The 23,083-nt window shown below is 40.6% G+C and overlaps 1 protein-coding gene across 18 annotated transcripts in view; it reads left to right on the plus strand.

Moving 5' to 3' along the window:
* Positions 1 to 23,083, plus strand: part of Scaf8 (SR-related CTD-associated factor 8) — a 188,191-nt gene that overhangs the window by 40,193 nt on the left and 124,915 nt on the right. For 16 of the 18 annotated variants that reach the window (XR_010062890.1, XR_010062896.1, XR_010062898.1 and 13 more), the window contains 8 exon segments: positions 2,268 to 2,421; positions 3,448 to 3,578; positions 7,546 to 7,722; positions 9,073 to 9,152; positions 10,791 to 10,908; positions 17,722 to 17,853; positions 18,255 to 18,367; positions 19,260 to 19,453. Coding sequence is in view for 12 of the 18 variants with exons in the window: in XM_006227858.4 (XP_006227920.3) it covers positions 2,268 to 2,421; positions 3,448 to 3,578; positions 7,546 to 7,722; positions 9,073 to 9,152; positions 10,791 to 10,908; positions 17,722 to 17,853; positions 18,255 to 18,367; positions 19,260 to 19,453 (1,099 nt within the window). In the remaining 6 variants the exon portion in view is untranslated. 18 annotated transcript variants of the gene reach the window in all.

Below are 23,083 nucleotides of genomic sequence, written 5' to 3' on the forward strand. Positions count from 1 at the left end.
AAGAGTGACCAGTACTCTGAGTACTGGCTCTGTGCAGAGGCAAGAGTTGAATCAGAGGGCTTGAACCATTTGTTGTATAATTTTTCTTATGCATCATTTGAAGTACAAAAATTTACACAACTGCATGTTACTTAAAGTGAACCAAATCTTTATTTTACATATTTAACTATTATTTTCTCTTGCGACTTGGACAGCACCAGCATCTTTTTTTTTTTCTTAAAAAGTAACAACACCTTAGAATAGTAGTAATTGATAGTTCTTTGGCATAGAACTCTGTATTAAATAGTTGTGATTCATTAGTTCTGTGTGGTCATTAAGGGATTGGGGAGACTTTTATTCTTAATTTCGGTTCAGGTGATCTTTACTCTGATTTAAGTCTATAGTCTGAGTAAACTATTATTTCAAGAAGTGGAAATAATTGATGTTTATTTAAAATAATAATAAAAATAACATGGTGAAGCATTTTAGAATATCTTTCTTTGTTGGGCATATAGGCCTACAGACCTGAAGCTTCTGGAATCTGTGAACCCTTCCATCAAACAAAAAGACACTTAGTAGGAATCTCTTTGCTCACTAACTCTCCGCATTCCTGATTGTGACATACAGATCTCTATAATCAACTCAGTCTTTTCAAGTTACATTATCTTGAGTAAGACATATGCAAGAATTGAGTCAATAGAATTTGAGAACTAAGAAGGGATTTCATATGAACACTGTGGGAGAACGATGAGGGTTTCAAGTGAGTTGAAGTAGTTTTTTGACTGATGACAGCCTGTAGCTTTGTCTCAGGGTGCTTGTGCCTAAGACATGCAAATGCTAGCAGCAGGCAGTTTGTTACAGTCACAGCTAAAGAAAAGTATAAAATCTGTTGTAGTTCATTTTGTAAATGAAGAAATGTTGGTAAAATTTATTGACATAGTTGGCCTAGGACCAGAGAGAATGAGAAGTGTCAGGCACATCTGTCATGAATTGTATAGGAGATGCTTATATATTACATGACTACATGAACCTCACGAAAAATGGGACTCAGGCCTAAGTACTCAAGAAACCCAGAACAGGTAAAGCACAGTATGATGTACCTGTAGGACTGAGTCGAAGTTCTTTGACTGTAGTGAATTGGACACACAGTTGCACTCAAAGGGCTTGTCAGAAAAAGACTCATGGTGGAGAACATGCAGATTTGATTTATTTATTTTTGCAAAATGGTAGAAGACGCAGATTATTCTAAGTCACAAAATAATGTAGAGTATATAAATATATCATATAAAACATAGTTCTTGCCCTAAGGGCCAATTGAGTAATGCTCGTGGGGCGTTGACTTTACCTTCAGGGAGAGGGTCGATAGGAACAGTGACAAAGAGGAGAAGAGGGGCTTCACGCTGTGCCTAGGAAGTGGATGGCTTTGGGTGTAAAGTACATTTATGGCAAGGTTCTTAAACAGGACTTGAGTTTGGTAAATTGTCCTTTTTCTTTTTGTCAGGGAAACATGCTGAACACAGGTACTGAGCTACATTTCTTAAGTAGAGAAATAGTCTTCCTAAAATTATTAAATAGCTTATAAAATGAAATTTGTTTAAGAGTCACATTAGATGAGGACTTTGTCCTGAAGTTGCTTGCTAGTTCAGAAGTTAAGCATTCTGTGAGTCAGGGTTAAAGTGCACCTTTATGTGTGTGTATACATGGTATTGATATAGTCTCTGCCCCTGCCTCAGAGGTCTTAGGGCAGGGCAGAGATGATGGCCAAGAAGTAATGTGTTTGCTGTTCAGGCCCCCCCCCCCCCCCCCACACACACACACACACTTCCTTTGATCCTGGAACCTATGGAAAGACTCCGGGAACTAAAACAGGTAGTTTAGGTAGGGAACTACCTGATACCTGTGTTATCAATCCCATGTGACTTGGCATACATAGAAGATGGAGCCTACCTGTCACCTGCTTAGCTAAATGTAGCCTTCATTTATGGTGTGTAGCTATCAGAAGTATCTACCCTATGGCCTAAAGTTGGGGACTACAGAATGGTTAAAAACAATTTCAGGTTGGAATTTGCCACTGAAGTATTTTAGTCTCTCTTTGTATGGCCAAATAACCTGAACGGAATGAGTGTGCTAAGGTTTTGAAAGCAGAAAAAGTTGAAAACAGTTTTAGAGATGTAATTTGCCATGGAAATATTTTAATCTTCTTAACATCCTATGTTCAGATAATCTGTGAAATGAGTTGTACTAATATTTTGAAAGCAAAACATTTAGTGTCATTTTCTTTGTTCTAGAGTAAAATAGTGAGAGTATTAAACTTATGGCAGAAGAATAATGTTTTTAAGAGCGAGATTATCCAGCCTCTCCTGGATATGGCGGCAGGGATTCCTCCCCCAGTTGTCACCCCGGTTTTGGCCAGCACCACTGCAGCCATGAGCAACACTCCAGGTACGTGTTTGTTGTACAGACTGTTGGAGACCCAGTCCCTCTGCTCACCCACTGTTCACATGCGCAGTGCTACAGGGTGACAGCAGAGGGGTTTGTCCAGCGTGAGACTTGATGGCTGAGTGTGGTGGCAAGTGCCCTTAGTCCTTACACTGGGTGGGCAGGCAGTCAGGCAGGTGTGTCTCCTTATGTTTATCAAATAAAATACTGTGCTTTTGCTGTTAATCTAAAATTTAGAAAACATTTTTAAAAAATTGATTTTCTTTTTTTTAATCATCAGAAACGTTTTGGAAAATGTATATATATAACCATCCATTTTGTTTTGTTTAGCACTATCAGGAATTGAACTCGGGGCTTTGCCTGTGCTGGGTAAGCCCTCTTCCACTGAGCCACAGCCCCAGCTCTCAGTGAAAGGTTTCCTGATTTAGGTTGTCTGTAACTCCTTAAACCTATATATGTAACTTAATTTGTTTACAGGAAATTTGGGGAATGTAATTTTTAAGAACCCAAAAATGGCTTAATAAAGCCAAGGTTGCTTTAATGTAATTATCTAAAAATTTTATCATTTGGAACATTTTATATATTTTCAGTTTTTACTGACCGAACCCAGCATTCACTAACTTTTTGCATGTAGTTCTTGCTCACCTGTCTACAAATTTACATAATGTATAAACAAGAGTTTTGAACAAAAATGGTTTTATCTTATAGAATCTCACAGATTTTACCAGGAAAGATTGTATTTTTGTTATTTCTCCCTGTTAAAGACTTTTCTATAGTAAACCTTTGCTGACAGGTTTCATCGAAGTGGTAGCTTAGTTTAAGACAAGTGTGGACAAATCCCATGGGGCTTGGAGTGGAGAGTTTCCTTTCTGTCTGTAGAAGGCTGTAAGTGGTTTTCAAGATGGAGTCAATAAAGTGAAAGTGTACTATCTGCTCATGTTTTATATATTAACTGAATAAATCTTGGAACCTTTTTAAGTATCGTTTACTTGCTTCCTTCTTTGGTACATGTGATGTCTTTTCTAAAAGGAACACCTGTGACACCTGTTACTCCAGCCAATGTGGTTCAAGGCCTACCTGATCCATGGGTATCGCAGATAACAAACACAGACACACTGGCAGCTGTTGCCCAGATCCTACAAAGTCCTCAAGGTCAACAGGTGAGGCCCTACGCTGTGTCAAGAAGGTTCCTGATGTGTGATTCCATAGTGTACCCTTCATGTTGTGTTGTCCTTTCCTGTTAACATGGGAGCACTGTGCTTGGAAGAAACACTTACATGGTGTTTACTCAGTATTTCTTCGTGGACATTATCTTGTCATAAATGTTCTCTCGTAAGGTTTTCTATATGAGAGTACTGAGGTAGCACATAGCATATGCCAAACATTATTAGGTGGCATTACTATCCCACTGATAAAACAGGGTGCTTCCTGTGGTCACTGTAGCAGGAACCAGTAGAACAAAGTCACTTTAGAGAAGTTACTGCTGGGGTGCTTTGAACAGGGCCCTTGGGAAATGGCAATGTCAGAGGACTGGTTCAGCTCTCTAAAGGAGGGACAGGACAGCCTGTTTCCCCTCTTTTCTCTCATGTTGCTTCCTCCATTCTAAGAGTTGTGTGTCTTATTGTTGACCTGAGTGGTAAGGTCGTGCTCATAATGTTTTTTCTACTATAATAAATATCCAATATTATAGTAATATAATAGACACTGTTCCAGTGGTATTACAATATATGATCTAATATTGCAATGTTTTGATAATTGCATGACTCTGATTTGTTTCCTCTTACTGCTATTTTAAGATGGATTGTTTACTACTCTCTTGAATGGTGCTTGTGCCTTCTCATGCTAACTGTTAATAGTAGATCGCCGTTTTCACTTTCCTGGTCTTTGCTGACAGTTACTAATTGTAAACATTGCACTGAATAGATTGTTTTATTAACAAGGCAATTGTTTATGAAGCAATAATACATATTCAAGGCATATATGTAATTTGTGATATTCAGATTAGGGTAAATGGCATATTTACTCTCTCAGTCATTTACTCTTTTTGTTGTTGTTGTAAACAGTAAAATCCTCTTTACTGGATATGTTAAAATGATTGTTCTCGGGGTTGGGGATTTAGCTCAGTGGTAGAGCACTTGCCTAGGAAGCGCAAGGCCCTGGGTTCAGTCCTCAGCTCCGAAAAAAAGAAAAGAAAAAAAAAAAGATTGTTCTCAACTCTACCTGTCCTCCTGTGCTCTACGAGGTGTAGTTCCTGGGCGTTGAGTAAACCCAGGTAGTCAGACTTTACCCACAGAGATACCTCACCAGCTCTCTTAAGTGCTGTCTTAGTCAGGGTTTCTATTTTTGCACAAACATGACCAAGGAGCAAGCTGGGAAGGAAAGGGTTTATTCAGCTTACACTACCACATTGCTGTTCATCACCAAAGGAAGTCAGGACTGGAACTCAAGCAGGTCAGGAAGCAGGAGCTGATGCAGAGGCCATGGAGGGATGTTGCTTACTGGCTCGCTTCCTCTGGCTTGCTCAACTTGCCTTCTTATAGGACCCAGGACCACCAGTCCAGTGATGGCTCCACCCACAATGGACTGGGTCCTCCCCCCTTGATCACTAGTTGAGAAAATGCCTTACAACTGGGTCTCATGGAGACATTTCCTCAACTGAGGTGTCTTTCTCTGTGATAACTTCAGCTTGTGACAAGTTGACACACAAACCCAGCCAGCACAAGTGCCTTTGTTCTGTTGTGTTTTCGAAGATTTTACTTGATTTATGCTTATATCTGGAGGCCAGAAACGAGCTATGGGTTGTCTGGAGCTGGGGTTCCAGGTGATTGGGACCTGCCTGACATGAGTGCTGCGAGTCAAACCTGAGTCGTCTGCAAGTGTGGCAAGTGCTGCCACTGAGCCATGTCTTCAGCTCCATGCTTTGTTTTGTTTGTTAAAGATGGGTGAAGAGCAGGAATAGGTGTTGCTGTAATTGTAGTTTGTTCTATTCAGAACAGGAAGTTACATAGTCTGTTCCAGAGCCTCAGACTATGTCCTGTTGAACAGGTTTCTCTCCTGTTTTCAGGGTTCTCATGGGCTCTCAGTCAGTAGTTGTGATTGATAGGAAAGCTGCTATCCTTGTGGGATTAGCTGAAGAAGGATGAGAAGCTTAGTGGAAGCATCAGACTGGTGAGGAATTATGTTCTGTAGTTACAGTGTGACTATTTCATGACCTTCCAGAAGTAAGCCAGCCTTTCCAGGGGCTTAGGTGCTGCCCGCTTCATCTGCTCTCCTGCTGCAGTAAACACTGACCGAAGACATTTAGGAGGAGAGGGTTTCTTTCAGCCTACACGTCTGAGACAGTCCATCACTAAAGGAAGCCAAGGCTTCCTGGAGCTAGCAGAGACTATAGAGTTCCCAGGTTCACATTCTTACTACTTTTCTTATATATCCCAGGTCCCCTTGCCTAGGGAAGGCACCACCCTCAGTGATCTGCTAAGACAGTGTCACAGGCTAGTCTGATTGAGGGAGTTGTTATGCTGAGATTCTCTCTCCCCAGGTGACACTAGGTTTATGTCAAGTTGACATCTAAAGTTTCCTGTGACTTTCTATCCCTTGTTAACTTTGACATAACAACATTTTAAACCATAAATTTTCTTTTGTTGGTTTCCTAAATCTTACATTAAGTCATAATATAAAATATACTACAGCATTACAAATTCCAGTCTTTAAAATAAAAATTTCAATACTTTGAGGCCAGTATTTCTTAAAAAATCCACAGGCCTCTTCATTATGGGCCCCGGCAAATTCTGAAATGCATAGTATACTTTCTTATTCCCAGAAGGAAGAACCAGGCAGTTAAGTGAAATCGAGCTGAAGCTAATACCCAACAATGTAAAAAACAAGCTCAGTATCTGACTCACGAACTGGGCTGGCTCCAAAGGGTCAGGCAATAACATTTCTCTGACTCTGCCACTTACTACACATACATACCTTGTCTCGTAGGCTAAGGGCAGCTCTACCTCATACCTGCCATTGTCCTGTGGGACTTAACCACAGCCCTGGCATCTCTAGTATGCTAGGGTCACCACTTCAACTCAAGCTGCACCTTTGCTAATGGCCTTCCTGGCTTCTTCAGGGACTCTGGTCCTGTCACAGCACCACTCCACTCTTTGTTTTATGTGTATGGGTGTTTTTGCCTAAATGTCTGCACCGTATTCTTACCTAGTAATCACAGAGGCTAGAAAAGTGTATTGGCTGCCTGGGATTAGAGTTCCAGATGGTTGTGAACTGTGAACTGTGTGTGCTAGAAGTTGAACCCAGGTCTTCTGGAAGAATAGCCAGTGCTCTTAATCTCTAAGCAATCTCTGACTTCTATAACGCCACTCTCAATCCTTTTTTTTTGAGGGGGGGGGAGACTTCAATCATTTAAAACCAGTACTGTGTAGAAAAAAGTATTGGGCAAATTGTGGTGCCACCTGATGTGCAGCCTCAGACCCCTGCTATCCACAGCTTCCGTGCTGACTCTGAAGAAATACTTCCCAGACAATTTCCATAGTGGCTGCTTTTTCAGGCCCAGCTGTTCAGCCTCCATTGTTCCAGCAAAGGACATTAGCTTTATATGTCTTCAGGTTGTCCATATTCTGCAGTAGTTTTCATTTCTGTTTTCAAACACAGTGACTAAAAGTGACTTGTGGACAAAGGCTTTGATGTCCAGAAGGAGAAAATCCATAGTAGCAAGGGAAGCATGGCAGCAGGCAGCAGAGCAAAAGAGCCGGCTGGTTCCATCTTGTCACACACGAACCCAAATATCACAGCTTTAACTGCACACCCAAGCCAAGACTGTGGACTGCAAGTGTGGCAAGTCCTCAAAGCCTGGCTCTGACCTCCAGTGATGTACTTCTGTCCTTGGCTAGGCTATACATCCCACCCCAATGCCCCTCTACCATTCATAACCTTCCCCAGTAGTGCCATTAGCAGGAGGATGACATGTTCAAACATAGGCATCTACTGGGGCATTTCTCAGTCAAACCACATAAAACACATACAAACATTTTTAGAGAAGAAGGATGATACAATTTGTCAAAAATGTTGAGCCAAAAGACCTAGCACTGACCCAAAACTATGGTATTATTTTTTCCCTTCCAGCTTCAGCAACTAATACAGACCTTACAGATACAACAGCAGAAGCCCCAGCCCTCTATCCTTCAGGCTTTGGATGCTGGCCTTGTGGTTCAGTTGCAGGCACTCACTGCACAGCTTACAGCTGCAGCTGCTGCAGCCAACACACTTACTCCCTTGGACCAGGGAGTCTCTTTCAACAAGGTAGTGGTTGAAGCTACTGACGTGTTGTTATATGTGAACTGAAGAATATGTAATATCTCATAGATTCTACTGTGTAGATTGTTTTATCACAGATTTGTGTGTTTGATAGGACCTTTTTATATGTAGTCCATGCGTGCTACTAATACCTAATCTGTCTGCCTCAGCCTCCCAAGTGCTGATTGTGCTAATCTGTATTCTGTAATACATGTTACCATCATTGTACATTTTATGTGTAGGCTTAACTATGGAAAAAGTGATTTTAAAATTGAAGCTGTTTAATGAATGATTGTGTGTGTGTGTGTCTGTGTGTGTGTGTGAGAGAGAGAGAGAGAGAGAGAGAGAGAAAGAGAGAGAGACAGAGAAAGACAGAGAAAGACAGAGAGAGAGACAGAGAGAGACAGAGAGAGACAGAGACAGAGACAGAGAGAGAGAGAGAGAGAGAGAGAGAGAGAGAGAGAGAGAGAGAGAGAGAGAGCAAGCGCAAGCGCACCTGTCTGGAGTGTATCTTGGAGGTGCTATGTGTGTGTATAAATATGCATATATAAGCATGTGTATGTTTTCTGTTATAATTATTTTCATAGAAAAATCAGTCCTAGTTTCTTGGATAATGACTTGGCCATTTAACCAGTTGTTCTTAATTTATTCCTAATAGCTAGACCACATTTTATTATGAAGTTCTTACTAGTTAACAATTTGTTATGGTCCTAGAATGGTTTTTTAAGTTACAGTTCCATAATCCATCATTTTCTGTTTATTTTAGTTTTCTGAGCTAGGCATGATGGTGCATGCTTTTAATCCCAGCACTTGGTAGGTAATGACAGGTGGAAATCTCTGAGTCTGAGGCCAGCCTAGTCTACAGAGCAAGTTTCACGATAGCCACTACACAGAAAACAAAACTGTGGTTTAGTAGTCTTACTGCCTTGTCCAAATCGGCTCTGCTCTGTGATGATGCTGTGGTGTCTCTAGTCCTCAGGTGATTCCTGCACCTCCAGAGGAGCCTTGAAACCAGAGATAGAGCTAAACCATCTAAAAATGTTTACACATACTTGTGATAATGCTTAATAAAGTTAGCACAATGAAAATAGAAAAAATAATAAATGAAACTACATGATTTAGATATCTCTTGAAATCACTGCAGCAGTATTTTCAGACTGTGCAAGTGAACAGAGTTGCATTGGTGAATGTGTAAGGGCACTGCTGTATGTTACAGTGCTCTAAACACGCGCTCAGAACGTCTACTCTAGTACAGAGTGTTGTAAAACAGCACAGAACATTTACTTCGCATTGCAGATAGCATTTGTAATATGCACATTGGAGGCACTTTTTAATTTGTCTTTCTCCCCTTCTTAGAAGTTGATGGATAGATTTGATTTTGGGGAAGATTCTGAGCATAGTGAAGAATCCAAAAAGGAAATTCCTACTCCTCAACTGTAAGAATTACAATTTTCTTTGTACCTATGTTTTCTTTGTCTCTTGTTCTAAATACTGGGTGGAATGTTAGCAGCCTTAACAATTGGAGCAAACTTTTTTATCAGTTAGGGTATTGTTTCAGACTAAGCACCAGGATTCTGGAGGGTGGTAGACTTGCTGTCTTAATAGCTCCCTAGATTATTTGGACTCTTTTTCAGATCTTTGCTAATAGTTGGGGTATATCAAAGTTCCTATAGGAAATTGATAAGCATTGGTAAGTCCAGTTGTGATATTTTTTTCATATCTTTGTTGGCTTAAACTATTTGTAATAGGTGGACAGATGCTCCTGTCAAAAGTCCACTTCTAGAGTAGTATGCCAATTTCTGAGAAGTACATTGAACTAGTTAGAATGAATGATTAGAATTATATGGGTTTCATTTATTTAAATGAATGGGCTTAGTATTTTTATTTAATTCAGTTACTTTGTCCCCTTAAATGGCTGTACAGAACCCTATGTTTTCTGAGTGGGTTTGTAAGGACCAATAGGAGAGTGTGAGGTAGAAGTTGGGAGGGAGGGAGGGAGGGAGGGAGGGAGGGAGGGAGGGAGCGAGAGAGAGCGAGAGAGATATCTCACCCAAGCAGAGGTAGTAGATCTTATATACCAGGATAATATGTAAGAATACATAAAATAAAATACATTCTTTTGACAAAGTCCTGACAGAATTTTAAAAATAGTATTTTAGATTCTAAGTAGTGAAGGTGGAAGAGCGGTCTGAGGTGATGTGGATGAGGGTACTAAGCAGCGTAAGAAGGGAGTTGTGAGTAGTCCTGAGGGTAGTCAGCGCCTGCCCATCTTCTGAGAAAGAGTGTGCGCACTGTTGAGTGTCACATATTCTGCTGAACTGTGTTCCTTCATCTTCTACACAGTAATGCAAATGCTGTGTAGTGAGAGGAAATAAATGGACTCCAGTTTCTTTCGTGACAGTGTGTCAGATTTGAAGATAGATATCATTCTTCCTGTAGGTTTGTCTGCTCCAGGTGACAACACTCAAGGACTCACACCACCCTACTTGCTCATTTTAGGGTACCCTCTTTTTCCTCATGTGTTACCTTCTAGCACCCAGATTCCAGGTATATTCAGCTCTGACTTTCCCAGAGTGTAGTTAAATTATTATTTTCTCTTTCATCTACAACTGTTTTCTGTTTACATCCCTCAATAACATGATGCTTTTTTAAAGGGCACAACTCTATAAAGTGTATGGGCACTGAGGACATTTCCACTATCTCATGGTTGAACATGCGTCATTAAATTGATAATGTTTACATACTTTTACCTCTTTTTAAATATTTTTTTGCAGTTTTACATTACCCTAATAGAAGTTACTAATGTCTGTGTATAGCATATTCATGTGTACAGCATGAGGCAATGATGTCAGTTCTGTAACAGCATCTATAATGCCTTTTTGTTGTAACATTATTGAGTGTATTTCTCTTCTAACATGTTGATTCTTCAAAGTATTCCATTTTGGGTATTAATATTTTAAGAAGAGAACAACACTGCAGTAGAGTACCTTGGGTGTATGATGTTCTCTAACTGCTTGCTCTCTGTTACCTTTTGTCATCTTAACATGCAGTGTCACCCTTTGTTTCTCATTTAGCTCTCACGTTTCTGAGTCTGTGAACAACTCCATCTTCCATCAGATAGCAGAACAGCTGCAGCAGCAGAACCTGGAGCAGTTGCGGCAGCAGCTCCTGGAGCAGCAGCAGCCTCAGAAGGTCCGTGCCTCCTGCAGTTCCTGTGCTCTGCAAATGGGCATTCTGTGGGATACTTGGGTGGTGTTCATTCTTACTCTTTGGAGCTATTTATTCATCTTTGTTTTGCCAGCTACCATGTTTTTTCTAAGGTATTCTTTTCAAAGACCTTTATAGTATACAATGTAACCAAATGATGTATAAAAATTAATTTCATGATAGAAGACACATGTGTATTTTGGAGTTACATCTTAAGCTTCATGTTTTCTCTTTTCTGCTGTACTTGCCTAGGAAGGCAATGACAATTATGCTGATGTCTATGCAGATTAATATTGCTCATCTTTAAAAGAAATGTATCCCTAATGCCATGTGACAGGGACTTCATTACACATAGGAGAGGCATTTTTTTACTTAATTTTCATGAAGAAGGTACCATGACTCCCATTTCCTCCAAAGGAGGTTGAAGTGTACTGAGATAAAAGATGTATTGCAAAGTCTTTAGCCAAGGCTATCTGGTCAGTGTTAAGAATTGCCTTTATTTTATGCATAACTAGGAGGTAGGAACACTTCTAAACTGCATTCCCAGCATGAATGTCCTCATGTCATTTCAAGATGTTAGGAGTTCCAGAGATGTGGAAGAAACAGAAGTCTACTGTAGATATCATAAAATGTCAAGTTACAGAGTGAGGTTTAGGTTTTTTGGGTTTTTTTGGTTCTTTTTTTCGGAGCTGGGGACCGAACCCAGGGCCTTGCGCGTGAGGTTTAGTTTTACAAAACCTGTTTGTGATCTGTATGAGAAACATTGGTAGATATCCACCCAGACTGGGCCTAAATCACTAAAAGTGCCATCAGTCATGAATTTAAAATAACCTACAAGCATATTTTACATGTGATTATACATTGTTTAGGCAAGTGACACATACAATGATGGACAGAAAAGTAGTTCTGACCTAAGGTGTACATACACCTTTTCCCTAAAATCCAAATGTTTGCATAAACCTAGACTCTATCATAGAGGTAACAGTGCAGTGTGCTGGCGTCATGGAAAGGACTTAGTACTTCTGAAGTTCAGAGCAGTTTGAGACACATTTAGAGCTTGAACATGACCTTGTAAATGCAAACAGTGTACCACGGAGGTGTCCAGAGATACACTACAACTCAGAAGCACAGCCTGGGCTGACAGACAAGTTCTGATTCAATTGGCCTAAGTAAGAGGCATGGTTTTGCAAAAGCTCTGTTCTCTACAAGACTACCAGACAGTAAATACTGGCATGTTTGTGTGAGTCAGTCACATAGGACAGTAACTACAAAGTTAATAGACACAAGGATGATGCTTTGTCCATTAACAGCTGTGCACAGAACAGGCTGCGCTGCTGTAGCTCAGAAGGGTTGGCAGAAGCAGCCAGCCACGACTGCCTCCCTACATGAAAGAGACTGGAAGTTTCTGAGCACCAAGGAAGAAGTCTCACCAGCCAAAAAGAGAGCCACTTACTCATATTTTAGTTTCAAAACTTTGACACACTCAGTAAAAAAGATCTTTTTAGAAGAAATAGAGCTTAAGTTTCCATTGTTCAAAGCTTGTCTAATGATACAAGTGTCTTAGTTAGGGTTTCTATTGCTCTGAAGAGATAGCATGTCCACAGGAACTCTTATAAAAAGACATTTAATTAGGGCTGGCTTACAGTCTCAGGTTGACTCCATTATTATGTCAGGACATGGCAGCATGCAGGCAGACGTGGTGCTAGAAAAGGAACTAAGAGTTCTCCATCTTGATCTGCAGGCAGCAGAAGATTATTTGCCACATTGGGCATGGCTTGAATATATAAGACCTCAAAGCCCACCCCATGGGACACACTGCTTCAACAAGGCTACACCTAATAATGGAACTCCTTTTGTCAAATACTCAAACACATTAGTCTATGGGGACCATTTCTGTTCAAACTGCCACACTCCACTTCCTGGCTCCCATAGGCTTGTAGCCATCTCATAATGCAGAAATGTATTCAGTCCAACCTAAAAGACCCCATAGGTTTTTCCTTCCATTTGTTTGCTTGCTCCTTCCTTCCTTCCTTCCTTCCTTCCTTCCTTCCTTCCTTCCTTCCTTCCTTCCTTCCTAAACTCACTTTACATCCAGGTTGATGCCTCCAGACCCCCGCTCCCAGTTCCTTACCCATCCCCTTCCCTTCTGAGAGGGTGGAGTGACCCCTCTCCCCCAAGTATCTCCCACCTTGGCACATCAAGTCTCTACAGGGCTAGACCAATCTCTCCCCCTGAGGCCAGATAGGACAGACAGCCCAGCCAGGGTACTGGATTCCACAAGCAACAGCTTTAGAGATAGTCTCTGCTTCAGTGTCCCCATAGTTTCTAACACTCTCAAACTCATTAAAAAGTTCAAAGTCTCTTCTGAGATTCCTGTAATCTCTTAACTAGTCCCCTGTAAAATCAAAATCAAAAGCAGATCACATACTTCTAACATATAATGGTACAGGATATACATTACTGTCCCAAAAGGTAGGGGAGGGAGCACAGTGAGGAAATACTAGATCAAAGCAAGACAAAAAACCATATGGGCAAACTCAAACCCTGCACCTCCATGTCTGATGTCAAAGACTCCTCAGATTTCCAGCGCCTTTCAGCTTTGTTGGCTGCAATAGACTTCTATTGTGCTGGTTCCTCGCCCTGTTAGCAGCTCTCCTTGGCAGGTATTCCATGGCTCTGGCATCTCCAACATTTTGGGGTTTCCGATGCAGTTAAGGCTTCACCTTCATGGCTTCACACAATGGCATCTCTAGGCCTCCAGGAAGAAACACCCCTGCCACACACCAGGGCCTCAGCAGCTTTCCTTAGTCATGGAGGGAGATTCCATAACTCCTTCCTTTCTTCTTTCTTTGACTCTAGAGCCAGAACTACATGACCAAAGCTGCTAAGTTTTGCTGCTTGCTGGGGTAGAACATGGCCACCTTTTTAATTACAACCTTATCAGCTTTCTGTTTTCAGTGATGCTGTTTACTACGTAAGCTTGGCTGCCCTGGAACTCTCGCTTTGTAGACTAAGCTGGCCTTGAACTTAGAGACCCATCAACCTCTGCCTTCTGAAGATTAGAGGAGAGTGCCACTATACCTGGCCCTCAGCTTTTCTTTAATTCCTTTTCACACGTGGGAAGCTCTGAGTTCACCTCTCGTTTTAGTCTATCTGCCATCAGGATTGTCTTTAATCTGTTTTATCTCTGTGAACACAGAGCTCCATTCTACTTCCCGATGCCCCTTTCCTCCTCAACTTGTATATTTTACATTTTTCCTTCTCAGTTTGCTCTTTTTGGTTACAGATTTTCATAAGAGTGAACACTAATAACCACAGGACAGAGTCATTACTAACCTGTTTTGAGATTTTTTTTTCTTTTCTGCCAACACAATCCAAAACTCTTCAATTTAGCCTTGGGCAAACTTTTGGACAGGGACCAAAAGTAGGCACATTCTTGGTCAGAATATCACAAGAACAGTCTCTAGGCCACATGACATTCTCTGAATCTTCAGCACCACCCTCCTCCATGTTCTTAGTCTCCTACCATGTTCCTCCTGGCCCATTAACCCCCACTTAAAGCATTCTACTGTTTTCCTAACCCACAGTCCCAAGGGCCACATTCCTCCAAAGGAAGCATAGTCAGGACTATCACAGCAGTACCCCACTCTCTGGTACCAGCTTCTGTTTTGGTTACGGCTTTATTGCTGTGAAGAGACTCATGACTAAGGCAATTCTTACAAGGCTCAACACTTAATTGGAGCTGGCTTAGAGTTTCAGACATTTAGTCCATTATCATTATGGTGATAGAAGCATGGCAGTGTATAGTAGACATGGTGCTGGAGAAGGAGCTGAGAGTTCTACATCTTGACACTCAGGCAGCAGAAGGAGACTGCATGTCACCACACAGACATTGTGGTGTGTAAGAAAAAGACAAGCAGTTGATTGCTAATGTGTGAAGTGAACAGTGAGTGTAAACTGGCAGGACGCTAGCTAGCTGGGTAACAGATGTATGGAGGAAGGTGTGTGATTGGGTGGAATGAGTGATGGTCTCATGTTTGAGAGCACTTGCCAGTCCTTGTGGAGGACTCGAGGTGGTTTCCCAGCATCCATGCTGGGTGCTTTACAACCTTCAGCTTCAGATCAGATGCTCAGGACACACATACCCATAAATACATACATATAAATAAGTAAATAAATAAACTGAGGAGGGGGTGGTTTTGAGACAGGATCTCCTTATATATGTAGCTTTGGCTGTTTTAGAACACATCATGTAGACCTCGCCTCATATCACAGAGATCCACCCTCCTTTGTCTCCCAAATGGTGGGATTAAAGACATACACCACTGTGCCTTGCTCTAAAATCTTTAACAACAACAAGAATAGCAAAAGATAGACTAAGATTTGTAGAAGCACTTTTGTTAGCATTAGATCTGTATAACTACCCCAAACTAAGATGGTGCCGCCTGGCTCCAGGCCTGTCAGCCACAGCAACAGTGTACCTTGGGGTTAAGGGCCAGGCATACGAAGGGATATACCTGAAAACATCTGAAAAACTGGGGTGTGTTTCTAATTAAAAAGAAAATGAATGACCGGAATTATAGAAGGATAGAAGCTTTATCATCATGAAATGATTTCTCTTGTCTTAATTTAGAGTTTTGAGGTTTTGCTGATTTGATAGTCAAAACATGTTACTAGAGCTGTCCCTCAAGGTGAAATGCTAATCAGGGTTTTAAAAGGGTCTTTGAAATAGTCACTTAGTGATGATAACATTGTCAATGGCATGTCTGAAGTAGTATAGTCTACTTTGTTTCAGAATATAAAGGAACTGGGAATGGTGGTGCATGCCTTTAATCTCAGCACTCAGGAGACAGAGGTGGGCAGATCTCTGAGTTGGAAAACAGCTTGTTTACCCAGCTAGATCCTGGACAGTTGGGGCTACATAGAAGGATCATGTCTCAAAAACAAACAATAGCAAAAAGACCCAAAATAAAAGGGAAAGAACAGAGGAGACACTCTGCTGTGTTGTGTGTAAAATGGCTTATCTTTGTGGAGTCAAATAAATTCTAGGATATTGATTATATTGAGTTCTTAGAGAGCTCATTTGGATAAATGCTGTCAGTGTAGCACGTGGAGTTCAGGGACGCTCTTGATTAGACTTTGCTGTCGTTTCTACAGATAAAATAGAGCACTTAGGAGTGTTAGGTGCCAGTCTGAGAAGAGTACTATGATAGCTGATGGTAGGTAGCCATGCCTGATTGTGCTCTTTGTTTTTATTATTGATTTTCGTGAATGCATAGTTGTAGAAACCAGATGTGTTTATCAGGATGTAACCAGAAAAATGTCACTTGCCTCCCAGATCCAGTGAATCCCTTTTTAAATATAGAAGTGAGATTAAAGGAATAGAGAGAACTTCACTAATTTTTATATAATTTCAATGAATCTTCTTTTGACAACTAAATTCAAATGCCGATGTTCTTTTTAAGAAAGTAGAACGTTCTAGGTTCTTATTCCAAAATCATTATAATGCCAGATGGGGTGATTGGGTGTGGTTAGGTTGCTTTCTTTATTCTTGTTAGTTCCTTGGTTTGACAGGTAGTTAGGGTGGTTTAGATTTAATAATTGTTAGGGTCTAGAACTTGCTATTTCTGTGCATTTCTTTTCTCGCTTTAATTAATTATTGTGAAGTGTGTATGTGAGTTGTCTTTGTCATACACATAAAATTACACATCTTAGGTATCTAGTCCCTAAAGAAGGCTAAACACAGACTGTAGGATTTAGCAAAAATCGAAAACCTTCCTCATGTGTGGCCAAGAATTCTGTTGTTCCTAAACCATTTAAACGTTTCAGCTAGAGTTACATGTGCAAAGAATTTGATATATTCTGAAAGCTTACACTTACCCTGAGGCTGGAGAGATGGGTCAGTGGTTAAGAGTACTGGCTGTTCTTCCAGAGGACCCAGATTAGAATCGTAGCATCCACATCTGCTCCTAACCATTTGTAACTCCAGTCCTCCCCACCCCACCCCCAGGTTCTAGTGCCCTCTTCTGACCTCCTTAGGTACTACGTATGTGTTTTGTACAGACACACAGGTGAGAAAGCCATTACTATGAAGTTAATACAAAGAAGACAAAAGTTTTACTTATTTACTACTTTTTGGGTTCTCTCATGCTTCAGAAGATAGATGTCTGCCTTGACTTTTGCTTAATGTATATTTGTCAACTGGAAACAGAACTGCTTGTTTCTCAGAAGGGTACTGACAATTGTTATTTAAAATTCTGCCCTGAATTTTATGATACCATCTTTTCTTCTACTTGTAAAATTTCCTATAACTATTTTATGAATTCTTAGACAACATAGTTGGGGAAGACCTTAGTTGGGAACAGTTTTGCTAAATCACTAATTTTGGTAGCGACTTTTGGGTATTGTTTTTCCTCTAAGCGTATTATAATGTGTGATTTAAGTTTTTGAATGTACGGTTTTAATTGGACCTTTAGAGTATTTCATTGATACTAATTAATCATGTAGTTATAGGTTAATTTAATTTGCTATCATTAAGTATTATCTCTATTACTCTTCAGTAGTTTTATAAGACTTACATACTCTAACCGTTTTATGCACATACATATAATACCCTCTTTGGGAGGCTTTCTTTTTAAAAGTAGATTTGGATTTATATGAAGTACAACTTCAGATGGAGTACTCTAGGAACGCTTTGTCATGAGCATGACTCCCCTTAAGCATTTAATTGTGGTGCTTGCTGTATTCAAGTTTTCATTGGTAGAATGTTGTCTCAGAACATTTGTTTGTTCTCAACAGGTAACTCCTCAGGACAGCCAGGAGGGAGCATTTGGCTCTGAGCACTCAGCTTCACCCTCACAAGGGAGTAGCCAACAGCATTTTCTGGAACCTGAAGCAAATTTAGATGATTCCATAGACATTCAGCAACAGGTAAAAGTCACTGCTTTTCTGAGTCATAAAGGTCCAAAATCAGTCAGGCCGTGGAGGCACACATCTTTAATCTCTGCACTCAGAAGGCAGAGCAGGCCTGTTTTCATGAGTTTGAGGTCAGCCTGGTCTACAGAATGAGTTTAGGACAGCCAGAGCTACAAAGAGAAACTCTGTCTTGAAAAACAAAACAAAATTGTTCAACATCCTTTAAGTGTGTAAGGTGCTTTGTAAATACACTGTAGCCTAAATGTAGTGTGTCTTGTGTGTCTTTCACACTCTTACCTCTATGACCTGTGAGGCACTAATACTATATTGAAAATAACTGTAAAGGCAGAACTGCACTTGTATGTTAAATCTTAACTGGACCTTTTGTTTATATGCTTTGAACTTTGCCTTCCAAGGATATGGATATTGATGAAGGGCAAGATGTTGTTGAAGAGGAGATCTTTGAACCAGAAGCTAAGAAAGTAGCTGTTCGCTCAAGATCAAGAACTCATTCACGATCTCGATCAAGGTTCTATAATAATATTTAATAGAATGTTTACTTTAATTCTTTGCTTCAAGTTTAAAAATATATTTAGGGATTAAAAAAAAATTGTCTCAGGAAAAGTAATTGAAAACCAAAACTAGAAGATAGCCTTCGTTCATATGTCTGCTCTTTGGATTCTTTATGTAACAATAACAGCTGTTGTTACAAGATTGTGATTTTTGGATTATAGTTGATTTTAGTTTATACTACCATACCTTACTTAGGGAATTAATACTTCTGAACATTGTATAACAAGCTAAATGACTTGTATTCTAAGCTATTGTATAGCAATACCAAGAGTGTCTCCCAAGACACTCATAAAGCAGGTATTATAAATCTTAACTATACTGCCAAACCTGTAGGAAGTGCATCCTATAGTCAGAACCAGGTCACCACTCTCTGGCATTCTTACATTCTGCCTTTACGTGGGCACATACTGATACACATGTACAGTAAAGAAAGTGACTCCATATCAGTTTGCATTGTAAAGTCAAGAACTGTACGTGTTAGAAGTTAAAATTTTAAAACAGGATTATATGATGTTCTAAAACTACCTAAGTAGTTTTTATTTTCTAAGATTTTCGTTTCTATTCTGTGTGAGAATGAGCTAAAGGATACTTAACAAGAGTGAGGCCCTTCATTGCATTGTGTTTTTCTTTTGTTTTAATGAATAAAGTCTCAGACATAGAGCCATTCACCTAGCATCTGTTAGTAATGTTGTCACAGCATGAGACTACAGTGGATCACATGTTTAATAGTTGATTATACTGTAGAATAGTTTAAGAGGTGGTTAAATATAACAAATGCTGCCTTTTCTCATTCACTTCAAATTGAAAGGTAATACTCTCATTAGAAGTAAAATACTTATTTTTTGTAGGTCACCAAGAAAACGGAGGTCCAGGTCACGCTCTGGGTCCCGAAAGCGAAAGCATAGGAAGAGGTCTCGCTCCCGCTCCAGAGAGAGAAAGAGAAAATCCTCACGTTCCTATTCAAGTGAACGCAGAGCCAGGGAAAGGGAGAAAGAACGCCAAAAAAAGGGCTTGCCTCCTGTCAGATCGAAAACGCTAAGTGGTGAGTGGCATCCTTGTGTCAGACTTCCCTAGAGTCAGTGTTGGAAACTAGTTCACTACCTAGTATAGTAGACTTGCTGCAGAGATGCAGGGGCCTGGCTGAGGTGCTCAGCAGGAAACCCTGGAAAGGTGTGTGACTCTTGTAATAGGAAGGGGACACCGGTGGATTCCAGGCTATCTAGTTTAGCCAATTTGGTGAGCTCCAGGCCAGCAAAAGAGTATGCCTCAAAACCCAACACCACCACCAAGAAAGCTCAGGACAGCTTTTGAAGAACTACCTAACGTTGGTCTCTGGTCTCTACAGAACAAACAAACAGCTAGCTTTCTGCTATAAAAATCTCTTACCCAATTTTTATTTTCAGAGTAAGAAACTGAAAAGGGAGGGACTTGTTAGTAATTAAATGGCTTTGACTCAGACTTTTGTGAGAGAGAAGCACATTAGCAGATAGATCTAGAGACTGCTTAATACAAGTTGTGACGTTTGGCCTGACCAAGGGTCTGTGAAACACGCCAGGCTGGTATTTGTAACATGACGCAGTGACTACTGTCAGTTATGAGTATTCTCATCTGTAGGAGTAATAGGTATACATAGATACCCCTTGCTGTGTTTTTATATACTTATTTATATATTGTTTTTAATTTGAGTGTGTGTGGTGTTGGAGATTAAAACCAAGGTTTTTGTTCCTGCTAGGTATTTGGTGTACCTCTAGGCCAACCTCAGGGTGACTGTTAAATAAATTATAAACTTGCGGGTTTTGTACGGGAAGAGAAATTTCCTCTATTTTAATCTGCTTTGTGTACTTTAAACATTTGGTCATGGTAGGGTTTGTTTCAGGAGCTGGCTGGGGCAAGGATCATGTTAAGTACAACAGAGTTATTTTCCCATTAGGTTTGTTTCTGGGGAGACTGATAGACTCCAGATGAGCAGGGAAGCACTTGCTAGAGAGCCCAAGAGCTAAAGTATTAGACTTGTAGGATTTTCTGTTGGTCTTCAAGTAAGTTTACCTGAGTATGAATAACTGTACAGATAGCTGTGTGTACACTTTTTTGCACTGGGATCACATACATCCTAGGCTCTTTCTGTGGCTCTTGGAAAGTGAATTTACGCCCTCATTTGGTACTACTAGAACATCTTGAGACTCAGGTTCCCAAAAGCAAAGGCAATGGCATCTTTTTATAAGTTCTGGCAATTTCACTAGACCTTGGTATCTTTCCAGAGCCTTCTCACATTATAATCAGCTAGTGCAAATTCTGAAAACTTTTACTTGCTCCTCATTATAAGGGGCCAAATATAAATATTTTAGTGTTGTTTGACAAATCCAATGACCCCCACCTCACCCCAAATCTCTGCTCTCCATCCCTCTGTGATGACCCCTGGGTCTTTTAGAATCATTACTTTATTAATGGGGCTTTATTAATACTCATTTACCATCTGTTCATTCATTACTCACATACTTTGTGAAGCTGTTGAGGCGTCGTCTTAGGCCTACTGTTGCTGTAGTACAATACCATGACCAAAAGAACGTGGGAGGAAAGGATTTATTCTGCTTATCAATCCACATCACTGTCATCATTGAAGGAAGTCAGGGCAGACACCTGAAGGCAGGTCTTGATTGATACACAGTCCATAGAGGGATGCTACTTACTGGCTTGCTCCTTGTGACTTGCTCAGCCTGCTTTCTTACAGAACCCAGGACCACCAGCCTAAGGGTGGCACCACCCACAGTACCAGGGTCCCCCCATATCAATCACTGATTAGGAAAATGTCCTATAGGATTGCCAATGGTCTCATCTTATGGAGGCATTTTCTGAGTTGAAGCTCTCTCCTTTCAGATGACTCTAGCTTGTGTCAAGTTATCAACTTGACTCAAACACATCACTTGTTAAGTATAACCTTTCCTTGATATCCTCAAAGCCTCATTAATAATCTCATTAACAATCATTAGTAGTCTCACAGTCTTTACAAATTTAAATGCTTAAAAAGTCTCTTTAAAAATCCAAAAGCTTCAACTATGGGCTCCTATAAAATCAAAAACAAATACTTTCTTACTTAAAGAAGGAAGAACCAGGGCAGTTGCACTCTGAATAAAGCAAAATTAAGCTTCAGTTGTACAAATAACTGAGTGCCCAGTGTCTGACATCCTCTAAAGGGCTTGAAGCCTTCTCCATGTCCACCCTCTGCAGGGCACACAGCTTGTTCCTGCTCAGGTTCAGGCTGGCTGTATTCCATGCTGCTGCCGTTATCCCCCCACGGTGCTGGCATCTCCAAAGTGCTGGGCTCGCCTGCTGTACTTTCCCCTGTACCCTCTATTGGGCTCTCTTCAGGGAACTCAGCCCTGACACACAGTTCCAAGCCTTAGTTGCTCTCCATGACCGCTTCATACCTTGAAAATCATGTACTGTTACACCCTCAGGTTTGGCTGCCAGGACAAGGTACAGTCTTGGCCTCCTCTTGAACACAGCTTTTGTGTGCTAACTCTGAGGAACCATTTCCCAGAAGATTTTACCTCAGTGCTGCTGGTCTCTCCCTTTAAAAAAGTTTTTTTTTTTTTTTTAACCGTTTGTTTCACATGTACCTGTGTTTTGCCTGTATGTATGTGCACTACTACTTTTGTGCCTAATTCTATGGAAGTCAGAAGAGTGCTTCTAATCCCCTGGAACTGGAGTTAAACAGTGGTTGTGAACCGATGGTTGTAGGTGCTGGGAGTTGAACCTGGGTCCGTCCTCTGAAAAAGCAGCTGGTGCTTTTAACCCCTAAGCTGTTTCTCCATCTGCTCGTTTCTTCTTAATTTTGCAATTCCTGCTGACCAGCATCAGTTATTACAGCCAAACAAAGGTTTTACTTTAGCTGTTCTAGTCTCTGTTAGCCCCAGCCGTCACCCTAAGGTTGTACAAGCGCTGTACAGAAAGGCTCGCTGTGTCTGCACCACAGCTTCCTAAGGCTGTGGCCTTTAATACAGTTCCTCACATTGTGCTGAGCCCTAACGCCATAACTGTAATTTTGCTATTTTGAATTGTAGTGTCATCTGATATGTAGGCTATCTGATATGCAGGCTCTGTGAAGGGGCTGTTCTAGGACCCTGAAAGGGATTGTGACCCACAAGTTGAAAACTGTTGAGCTAGGCTGTCCCACATGAATCGGTAATTGAGAAAGTGCTCTGTAGGCTGGCCTACGGACTGATCTTAGTGAAGTTGCCTTCACTAAGCTGGTGCTAACTTGTGTCAAGTTGATATAAAAAAAACAGTTGGTACAGGCATGGGATCCATTTTCCTCTTACTTCTCTTTGTATATCTGTGTGTTGAATACATGTATGCATGCATGCCCTGTGCATGCTTGATGTTTATGCAGTTGAGAAGAGAACATTGAATCCTCTTTAACTGGAGTTACGGACAGCTGTAAACTGCCATGTGTGTGGTAGGAAGTAAAACTGGGTTTCCTATAAGAATAGCATGTGCTCTTAACTGCTGGCCCCAGTCCCCCAAATGTGTTATTTTTACACCTTACAATCATATGTACTTTTAGGTACCATATGGTATTTTTGTACATGTATACATAATGTAATGATTAAATTAGGCAATTACATATATAAAACTGAAATAATTACTACTAGTTAGTTGTAGTCAATTCTGT

This window comes from Rattus norvegicus, chromosome 1, assembly GCF_036323735.1.
Source record: "Rattus norvegicus strain BN/NHsdMcwi chromosome 1, GRCr8, whole genome shotgun sequence".
Classification (NCBI taxonomy): domain Eukaryota; kingdom Metazoa; phylum Chordata; class Mammalia; order Rodentia; family Muridae; genus Rattus; species Rattus norvegicus.